Here is an 11,455-nt window from a genome sequence, read left to right on the forward strand (position 1 = left end):
CACCATTGTGGTAGACAATACCCCCCACTTTAGGTCCACAATTTTTTAGGAATATGGCACGAATCGTAGGACATGGCCTTCCTTACGTCAGGGTGTATTCTCCCCCAGTTTTAGGCACTCTGTATATGAATCTAGCTCGGAAGAAAAGCATGAACCCCTTAGGACCCAGGATGTAATAATTCCATATTCTCCCCCACCTCTGGTAGTCTAGGAGTTAGAGGTTATACCAGTCTGGTTCATAACCCCGAGCTGATTGTAGTATATTCCTCCCCTAGCTCTGAGGGTAGGGTTCTTGCTCTATTCTTTTCTTTGCATTATTTTGACTAACTATTCCTTGTAACTGAATCTTCTAGTCGTTCCTTTTTGGATGCCTCCGGTTTAAAGGGTGCCTTCAAGGCTGGCAGGGCCAAAGTTGGGCCCGTGGTAGAAAGGCCTAGATTGCAAAACAAATATGCCTCCAAGAGTGGACCTTCCGCCGAATCTACAGTCAAAGACAAAGGTGCCAGCTCCACCCAAGAGCAGCAACAACATACTCAACCCCCAGCCCCAGTAACAGCACTCACTGTCCTCGAGGTTCCTCTTCTTCTTCTTCAACATGCACCTCCCCTAGTTCCTCAAGTGATCCAAGGCAAAGCACCCTCCACATATGTCCCATCGGTTCAGATCCTAGTAAAGCCACACGAGCTGGCAAGGATCCCTGAAGCATTTTGAGGGACTGTATATGAGATGGCGAGCCATATGGTGGGCTATGCATACAGAGTCAATGTCAAGGATTTGACGGCCATGGAGGAGCGTACTCTCGAAGATGTTCTCGAGTTCTCCATGGGGATGAACCTCACCGTGATCCACCTTCATTCCTCCTACAACATTTCTTTTTCTTTTATTCTCATTTTTTTTACGAATCTTAACCTGCATTTTCCCTTTGCAGTCTGTCCCGGATCAACTCTGTGGTATTGCTTGAGTTCGAGCAATGAATGATGAGCTCCAAGCCATTCTAACTGCCTCCCAAGAGGTCAAACAATCTACCAAGGCCGCCCTAGCTACCTCCCAAGAGAGCAAGCGATCTGCAAAGGTTGCCCTAGCTACTTCCTAGGAGAGCGAGCAAATTGCTAAAGACTAGGTCACAGAAGTGAGCCGACGACTGGACCAGCTGAAGGTCGAGAATGATAGCCTCAAAAAGAAGCTTGATGAGGTTGAGACCAAAGCCAAGGAAGAGGCTGAGAGAGCAACGTTGGAGAATGCAAAGTCAATGACTTCTATGGAACAGATGCTCTACCAGTGCTGGGCTTTCAACCAGGATGGGGATTTCTCCTTCGTGCAGCTAAGGTTTTGGGAGCCTTATCTTGCCAAATTAAAGATTCAATTCTCACAGTAACCCTCTGAGATCGTCGAGGTTTCCGATGTTGTTGATGGAGATGACGAGGAGGTGACATCCTCTGAGCAAGTCGATAGATTTCAATTACGCCTTTACTTTACTTTGTATTCTGTAACTAAGTCCTTAGGGATTAAAACAATCACCTTTGGGCTCAGATCAAGGTTTCTTTTCCTCGAAATAACTATATGCTTTTGAATACATACTTGTTAATTTGTGATCTTATTTGTGTTTCTTTTAGTTTATTGCTTTTTATGTTTGTGAATCTTGAATTCTTGTACACTTGAAATATTAGGGGTTGTCTTTAGATCAAGATAGGTTTTTGATGGTTCGACTAATTAATTTTACTCGATCTCTTAGTTGTATTCAAGATTTTGCCCGCCTAATTGCGTTATTCCTGTTGGGAATCAGTCCTTCATATCTAGGAGTTTTAGTCGGCTTAATAGCATTGTACCTATTAGGAATTAGGACTCAGATCTAGTCTTATCCAGGGGTTTTATTTTGCTTTAGAAATTTCTCAACTTAGTTCGTATTCGGAATTATTTTAAAATCTAAGCTTTAAAAAGCCGCTGAATAATCAATTTTTCTAAATTCTAAGTTTCAAACTTTATCCAAATATGCTACTCTTTTATAAACTCTCTTGGGTTATGTGCACCCCAAGCGACCAGAACTTATAAATGTTCTAGGTCACTTTTACAAAATGAGCATGCGATAATAAAATGACAATATTGATTACGTAATAATCAAATTGTTAATAAAAAGTAAGTGGCTTTTATAGATAATCCTTACATGAACAGTAACACTAGAAACATTAAAAACAACTAAATTATTGGTAGTATTTTTTGATGTGTAGAGCATTCCAGGTTCGTTGAACTATTTCTCCATTTAACCGAGCTACCTTAAAGGTCCCTTTGCGTAGGATCTCCATGATCTAGTATGGTCCTTCCTAGTTTGTCCTTAACACACCTCCTTAGGATCTTTACTTGCCTAAAACACCCTCCGAGAACCAAATCATTGAGTTCGAGTCTACGTCCTTTTACCTTCGAGTTGAAGTAACAAGTGATTTTCTACTGATAATGGATGAGTTGCCATTGTGTTGCTTCTCGTTTTTCCTCAATCAGATCAAGGGATGCATTGAGTAGCTCATGGTTTTGATCTTGATCAAAGGTTTTCTGTCTATGGGTCGTCACCAGCGCTTCGATTGGGAGCATGCACTACAAGAAAAAATACTTTCAATAAGACCGAAAAAGTATTATCAAATATATACCATAACATTTTTTGATGTGTTAAGGAAAGCGGTATTATAGTAGGTCGGAGCACTTTGCATAACACTTTTCCATAGTTATAGATATGTATTATGGTATAGCCTACGATAACACTTTTGTTGTGTTATTTTAATAGTTAGATAAGTATTTCATTATGCTATTTATAAATGGATTATATAACACCTTTTTGTACTTATAAAGTAGTGTTATGATACACTTTATAATAATACACTTTATGTGTTATAGAATATAGTTTGCATAACATAATTTTATGCTTATAAACCAGTGTTATTGTAAAAGATACAATAACACATTTTTTATATTATTCTAATATTTGGATAAGCTTGAATTATTATTATATAAACTTGTACATTATAATCATTTTTTATTTCTTTAATTCAAACCCGCTTCATTTAATATACTTAAGACACCCTTAACATTGTACAAATATATTTTTGAGTACCAATTATATGGTTCATAACACATATAACCAAATAATTGTGTCAAAATACATTCAAGATTATCTTAAAAACAATCCAAAAGTCTTAAGATATTCAACACTGCCTAATTAACATAAACAAAATATTCTCACAATAGTCAACAAAATAGTCTTAAACAGTTGCATATTCAAAAGTAAAGGTAAGAATTCATGATCTTCCAAATGTGCCTTTGGACTTGTAGCTTTGAAGAATTGGATGAGTGGCGCCTTTGGCAGACGATGGCAATGCATCCCCCACCATGCTCATACTAGCAAGTGAATCATAGTAGGTAGAATCAGTTCCCATAGTTGCAACATCACTTAATATGGTGCTTAGAATATCCAAACTCCAATCAGCCAAGTAACCAGGCCTTAAGATTTGAGTGCTTACTTCAATATCTCCTAAAAGCATTGCCACAACTCTAGACATTGATGGCCTTGATGTTGGTGATGTTTGAGTGCATAAAAGAGCTACTCTTATGAGTCTTCCCACTTCATCTTCATCAAATTTGGATAACTCTTAATCCACAAGATTAGCTTCATTGTTTTGTTCTTGTAAGTTCCAAGCCTAGAGAAGCACAAATTAGTTAGAATTGGGCCTTGTTTTGTTGTGAATCCATAGATAAAACATATACATTGAATAGTAAGGAATTATGTACCCATTCAAGAAGATATATTTGTTCTTCTTACAAATTAGGAGCAGAGTTCGACCTGCCACTGATAGTCTCTAGCGCCACAACACCAAAAGCAAACATGTTGGCTTTCTCTATAAGATGTCCGCGCATGGCATATTCTGGTGCAAGATAGCCACTGCATCATCATCATCATCCATGGTTATTTTTTGTTACATGATCATGCATAGAAGTAGGGTGACTAAATGTCTTCAATGATAAATTATCTTACATTGTTCCAGCAACATGAGTACTAATGTGAGTCTTATTGTCATCACATCTCCGTGGATGATTCTTAGCCGTAACTCTTCATGAAGATAAGCTAGACCTTTTGCTATACCTAAACAAATGTCGAAATGTGTTGACCAATCTAGCTTCAAGCTATTGTTCCCTGATCATGCCAGACATAGACATTATTAGCCTTGTTTAGTACATGTAATTGTATAAGCATCATGAGTGTTATTTTCATACGAAAAAGTGCTTGATCAAGACTCTTGCTTTCCAGATACTCGTAAACAAGAAGTTGTTTGCCTCCCTCAATACAACATCCATGCAATTTGATCAAGTTTCGGTGTTGGACACTAGATATTGTGGCAATTTCAGCCACAAACTGGCTCTTTCCTTGATGAGAAGTCATAGACAGTTGCTTCACAGCTATCACTCTTCCATCATCAAGTGATCCCTATTGAGAATGGATTTGATTTAATGGAATGAAAATAATGAATTTGACACGATAACATATAGTGACAAACAACCAAAAAAAAAAACTTTTCTACTTTGTCAAATTGTATGCTTAAAAAGTACTAACATTTCTTGTTCAAGTGTTATGAAAACTTTTGCAAACAAAATGAAAGCGATGAAAAAACGACTTACCTTATAGATAAGTCCAAATCCACCCTCTCCTAACTTATTAGCATAATCAAAATTGTTTGTCGCTGTCTTTAGTTCAGCATAACTGAAAGTGAAAGGTCTAACATCCATTCCCAAGAACTCTGAAAATGAAAAACAAGGCACTATATGTCATGGCTCTTGATGTTTATGTAGTAGACTATGATAGTTTTCTATTCTATTTCTGAAATTTATAGGATTATGCAACAAGTTATAGTAACATTTTACCAACAGTAGGTTCAAGCAGTTTTCTTTTTACTGCTTGGAGGCTTGTTACTAACAGTAGGTTCAAAATATGTACAAAGCTATAGTCAAAACTTGATACAAATCTATATAGATGAGAGGAAAACAAGTACTTATCAATTTTTTGTTTAATTCCACATTACCTGCAGTAGCACTGATGGCTGAAATAGAAGGGCCATAAGTACCTTGCTTTGGTATGCAACAAGTCCCTTTCCCAGCCCAAAAGAGATGAACTTCAAGGTAGTTTTCTGATACTTGAGTTGTGAATACTTTCTCCACAACGCGAAAAGAGACATGGCCTGCCTCTTTTCTGATATCAAAATTTCGTTGAAGGCACTTCAATCCTGAAAGAATACCACTGAAAAAAAAAAGACAAGCACAACTATTAATACTCAGTGACTTCAAGACAAGCACAACCCTTAATACTCAGTTTTTATTGCTCAAGTGACAACATCAAACACAGGGGGTCACAATTTCTATTTCAGCAACACAGAAGCATACAACAAAGAAAAATTGAAGCAAATACTGTTTATTGGCAATGCTCACAATATGCATTTAATGGCTGAAAGACAAGTTGCTGCAAACAACAACAACAAGAATAATCTGGCTGCAATGCACATACTGCACAAACTATACCAAACTCATCTAATGCAATCAGTCAATTATTTAGAAGAAACGGCTACAGATATTAGACCTCAAAGTTTATATCATGCTTTGTCTATCACATAACAAATGATTTCTCAATGTTATAATACATTAATAGTTCACTTAAATGAAATGGTTGATAAATTCTTGGGAAATCCAATTTGTTTTATCTAGTTATTCTATAATGCTTGATTGAATTTCCAAAGAAGATGTGGAATATATAATTTGATTCATAACATTCAATATTCACATGTTTCAATACATATAATAAGCAAAAATTTGTTTAATGCATTCTTATTATTGCCTATTTAATACACATCAACACTTTGGAAGCAAAAACTATAAGGAACAATAAATCTATCAAGGAATTTTTACCAGTTGCATCTTTGAATGTTCAGCCCCAATAATCCTGACAAACAATAAGCTAGCCATGGTTCAAGATAACCTTTCTCTTGTTTCTTTGGATCTGAACGCAAGAATAGACTAGGTTGTTATAAATTAAAAAAAAAGCGTCCATAATCCATAAATTAAAAAAGAGAAAAATCATAAGATATATACCCTTTTAAGTATTAACTACCCATGATCCATAAAAAGAGAAAATATTTATATATCTCATAGCATATCCAGTATTCATATTAAGAAAAAATACCTGCAACACATGAAAAAAGAGAAAAAAAAATCACAAAAACTAGTGTGTGAATGTTTAGAAAGTAACTAGAGAAAGAAGCTCTTGATCAATATGATCAAAAGAGCTAAAGGACTTTTATTTATACATTGTAGAGATGTACAGTGAGAGCCAAGAGTAAGGCAAGAGAAGTTAGTTACTAAAATACAGTTAGAACAACTAACAAAATAATAGCAGTAACTAATTAACATAAACCCATGACTAACAATATTAACTAACAATATGGAACCATGAATACTTCATAAAACAAAAATCTAATGAATAAAACATACCAACAATACAAGAGCATGTGCAATACTCATATTTCCTAAATATATATACACATCTAAAAGGCATAATTTATAACAACAGAAGAAAAAGAATCCCAGACCAGATGCAATATTCATATATTTCATAAAATTATGCATAAAACAATATGAATCTACTTTCTCTAGTATAAGTATAGCTATAATATCACAAATATATCTTTCAAGTATATTCTAAGCCTCAAAAGTTGCAAGTAGTGCTTATAATGAGGTATTGATATTTTTTCAGTTCATAAAGCAGTCTCACCAAATTGGCAAGAGCCCTCATACGAAGATTTTTAATTTTTTAATAATAGAGAACGTACTAATAATAACCATGGCAAAGAAAATGTAAAGATTTAGCAGCAATACATACTAATACTGCTAATCATTACTCAGATGGGAATATAAACAAAGCTTTGTTGCTTTGTGGAGAAATAGAAGCTTTATGAAGCTAATAAACTTGTGCCTTTTCTCTCTTTGGTCCCGTTCAATGGAAACATCACCCATGTATCTTTCAAGTATATTTGAGTGGATAACTAGAAACTATCAACTTAAGTTATGTATAAATATGAAGATAGCCATGTATCAACACCTTAAGTGAAACACACCGTGCAATCACCCATCTCAACGCTGAGAAGATTCCGGCACATATTGGAACAGTCATTGTTGCCATGCCCAAAACTTCTTCAGTCTCAATCTCGGTATCAGGACCATCTTTGAATGGTAAATTCAAATTAAGTTCTCAACACCATACACAAAAAGGGACAATTGTTTAATGGAGACATCAAACAAAGGATATATAATGGAGAATATGTTTCCATGGCCCATCCTTGAGATAAGAAGTAGAAAGACGTCACCATTGCAATAAGCCCACCAATCTGATAAAATAAATGTCAGTAAAAATATTAAGATAATCTTATATTTTAATGACATTGCATTGACAACAAGTCACCATACTTGATCTGGTACGTCACTTCCTCCTGCAGTACCAGAATGTGAACCCAAAAACTATCTTACAGCAACTAATCCAGTGGTTTATGTTTTAATATTCAAGCAATCTCACATAGCTAGAAAAGAGCCTATGCACTAGCGTTACATTTTAATTGGTTAATTACTTAAGAGAAGAATGATGTAGTCTGCCCTTGGTTAAAAAATATTCTTGATTAAAATTCGCTCAAGGTTCATGATATGACATGATCAATATATAGTATCACAAAAATATTAGCTGGTGGTCTAAGAAAGTCATCCACAAACAACCAAGCACATACAAAAGAGGACTACCTTTTTCCAAACATGTCTTCTCCTCCCATATAGCAGTGCAGACAATACTCCAAGGACAGCACCAGCATACTCTGCTAGTATAGCTCTAAAATAATATAGAAAGAGAAGTATGGAATCAGTTCTGAATACAAGGGATATAAACTAGTAAAGAGCAGTAATTTGATATTCTTAAACTTTTTCTTGTCACTGTCAGAGGAGCTATGCCAATTCAAATATAAGATTTGCACTTGTGCTCAAACTAAAAGTAATACTCCAGGGAGCGATTGTTTTCAAACTTGTATTTGTTTGCATAAATCACTTTGCTGTAAAGATAATATTTATGGCATTGTCATCAAGACTATTAAAGACTACAGTTAATATCATTTACAACGTAAAATTCAATCATACGCTATTGTAATTAAAAAATGTGGCAACTAACATCACACTTCTGTTAGTTTAAATAGCTGATAAGAACAGCCACATGAAATGGTAGCATGAAAATTTCTTCGAGATGAAACTACCTAAGAGGTCCAGAAGATTTAAGACCTTTTCCCCATAAAACGAAGTATAAAGTCGTTATGCCACAATTTATTATAGACGGTACTACCTAGAAAGCAATAAATATACTAAGATATATGTGCAACAACAATCATATAAGCTGATATTCTTTCAAGCATATTCTAATAAAGGTAAAAAATTCAAAGAACCTGTGTATTTGAGAGCGGTCTACCCTTCCAAGGCTTTTCCAAAACAAGAAATAGGATGGATGATGGGACCAGACAAGTGAAGAGAAAAAGAACAACAGAAGCGCCTGTGTGAGACAAGTATTGGTATAGGGAATAAATTGACCATATTCTCATGAAATTGCAAATAATATGAACAATTTGCATGGGGGTGTGCCTACAATAATATGAGTTCCACCATTAAAAGCCTCTCAAATCTCCACATGACACGTCCTAATCTCATTTCTTCAATTAAGAATCGTATGAAATTAAATTGAAAAAAAAAATCAACTTGTATAAATTAATAACAAAAACGGGTTTTTGTTTCCCTTACCTTCAAATCATTACCAGCACAAAACACCTTCAGAACTAAACTATGAATCAAAACCACATTAGCAGAGGAATCCTTACTGACAGCTTCAAGAGACTCTATAAACCCTCTCAGAAAATCCCTCCCAATGGCATTTCTCCTCTCAAGTCTGTTCAAAGTCAGCTCAACGATTCCTACCATCCAAACACATTTGGGGTTTTCCCCCAAACCCATAAATAAATAAAATCAACCAAACACATCAAAACTCAGTTATATTATATGTGTATATATATAATACCAGAATCAGAATCGAAAAGCCTGTTAAGCTAGACGAGTTGAGACGGTGAGCGATCCAAGATGAGAGTCCGATGAGTTTGGTAACGGCATGTTTGGGGATCAGATTGAGGAGTAGAGATTAGGCCAGTGACTGAAAATGGCTCAAACAGTCGCTTCTTTTTGAAGCTGTAATGGGCGAGCTACCTTCTCAAGATCTTAGAGAGATGAAGGGGAGAGAACCTTCACAGGCGGGGTGAGCATCCAACGGCGTGCATGAGGCAGCAGAGTAATTTGGGGGAAATGAGTTTTAGGGATTTGGGGAAATGAGAGAAAGGAGGATTTGGGGAAACCCAAACGCACCTCTACTGAGAAATGGGGATTTCGATTTTGGGTATTGAGAAGGGAAATAAGAAAAGAAAATTGGGGCTCTTTTTTTTTCGTGAGAGAAGAGGCGGGAGACATTTTAAGGTTCGCGCCTTTACCGCTTACGCTAACAAAATATAATACTTTTTCAATAGTATTATATTCATGTGTTGTGGAAAGTGATTTTTGGTGTTGTGTAGCCTCACTTCCAAAGGTCAAAGAAAAGGGGTATGTTCCGTGGACGATGTGAAGTTCTATAGGCCCAGAGTACTTGTGGGAGCTACTCGGACCATAATCCATTGGCTTCTTCTAACAACTTTTTTAAGCTCTCATTTAGGGTTTTGTTTACACCCTTGACCTTCCCATTAGCCTACAGGTATGCTACCGACGAAAAACTTTTGAATATGTTGTATTTTTCACAAAAGTTTGTGAAGAGATCAATATCGAACTGAGTTCTATTGTTAGACATGATTTTCTTTGGGAGCCCAAATCGACATATGATATTTTTTACGACAAAATCCAGGACTCTCTTCGAGGTGATGGTTGCTAGAGGCTCAGCCTCCACCCACTTCGTGAAATAGTCAATGGCGATGACATCATAACGAACTCCTCCTTCACCTGTTGGCAAAGAACCAATCAAGTCGATTCCTCATACTACAAACATCCAAGGGGATGAGATCATAATTAACTCAACGAGGGCTGCTCGGGAAATTATGGCAAAACATTGGCATTTGTCACATTTATGCATGTACGAGATTGAGTCCTTTGTAAGCGTAGGCCAAAAATAGTCCAGTCTCAATACCTTCAGAGCTAGGTTTTTGCCCCCCAACATCCGCAGAATCCTTCATGTATTTTTTGCAAGATGGTCTGCGCTTCCTCGGGCAAAAAAAACTGCAGGAGGGGTAGCGAATGCCCCGTCAGTATAGAGTCCCTTCAACCATAACATACCGCAGGGCTTGATATAACAACTTTCTTGCACCCTTTTAATCGTTAGATAACTTACTGGTTCTAAGGTACTCCCCTATAGGATCGTCCAGGTCAGTTTTATGTCAATCATTCCGACCTCAACTGAATATGCTACTATGCTTAGTTTTTGCAAGAACTCCACCAGAACTATGTTAAGTGTATCCACCTCTTTGGTGGAACCAAGTCGAGCCAAAGCATTATCATTTGAATTCTGTTCGTAGGAAACTTGTTCCACGGAGCTGGACTCGAATTCAGACAACTCGCCCTTAACCTTTGCTAAGTAAGCCGCCATCTTGATACCGTGAGCTTGATACTCCCCCAATATCTGATTAACCACGAGCTGGGAATTACCTATAACATTGGATTTCCTTTGCCTTTAGCTCTTTCACCACCCTTAGCCCTGCCAATAGGGCCTCATACTCAGCCTCGTTGTTGGGTGCTTTGAATCTAAACTTGAGAGTTGTATGGAATCGATGCTCTTTAGGTGAGATTAAAATTATCCCAACTCGTGAAATGTCTGTTTGCATTCTTTGGTCCACTCGAACTTTTTTTTCCTCTGAGCAAGTTGTAAAATGGGAGACACTTATCAGTGGATTTTGAAATGAAATGGTTTAGGGCTTCCACTTTTCCAGTTAAGCTTTGTACTTTCTTACGCGACCTAGGCGATGGAATTTCTAATAACGATCTGATTTTCTCTGGATTTGCCTCTATCCCCATTGTGTTGACTATAAACCCCAGAAACTTTCCCGACGAAACTCTGAAAGTGCACTTCTAAGGATTTAACTTCATGGCGTACCTCCTTATTACGCCAAAACACTCTTCTAAGCCGGACACATGGTTACTGGCAATCTTTGATTTAATGAGCGTATCATCGACATACACCTCCATGTTTTTCCCGATCTGGTTAACGAACATTTTGTTGACTAATAGTTTGTATGTTGCACTGGCATTCTTCAGCCTGAATGGCATAACTTTGTAGCAGTATACGTTATGCCCAGTCATGAAGTTGTTATGCTCTTAGTCT

The 11,455-nt window shown here is 36.7% G+C and overlaps 1 protein-coding gene across 1 annotated transcript; it reads right to left on the minus strand.

Annotated features, from left to right (window-relative positions):
- Positions 1 to 3,076: 3,076 nt before the first annotated feature.
- LOC133785269 (probable LRR receptor-like serine/threonine-protein kinase At1g56130) lies at positions 3,077 to 9,027 on the minus strand. The gene is made up of 9 exons (XM_062224520.1): positions 8,851 to 9,027; positions 7,816 to 7,900; positions 5,938 to 6,028; positions 5,061 to 5,275; positions 4,660 to 4,778; positions 4,258 to 4,468; positions 4,019 to 4,177; positions 3,775 to 3,925; positions 3,077 to 3,683 (listed from the first exon to the last, which is right to left on the minus strand). The coding sequence occupies exons 1-8, from the start codon at positions 9,025 to 9,027 to the stop codon at positions 3,882 to 3,884; spliced, it is 1,101 nt and encodes a 366-aa protein (XP_062080504.1). The 3' UTR covers positions 3,077 to 3,683; positions 3,775 to 3,881.
- Positions 9,028 to 11,455: the final 2,428 nt, after the last annotated feature.

This window comes from Humulus lupulus, chromosome 6 (assembly GCF_963169125.1).
Source record: "Humulus lupulus chromosome 6, drHumLupu1.1, whole genome shotgun sequence".
Taxonomy (NCBI): Eukaryota; Viridiplantae; Streptophyta; class Magnoliopsida; order Rosales; family Cannabaceae; genus Humulus; species Humulus lupulus.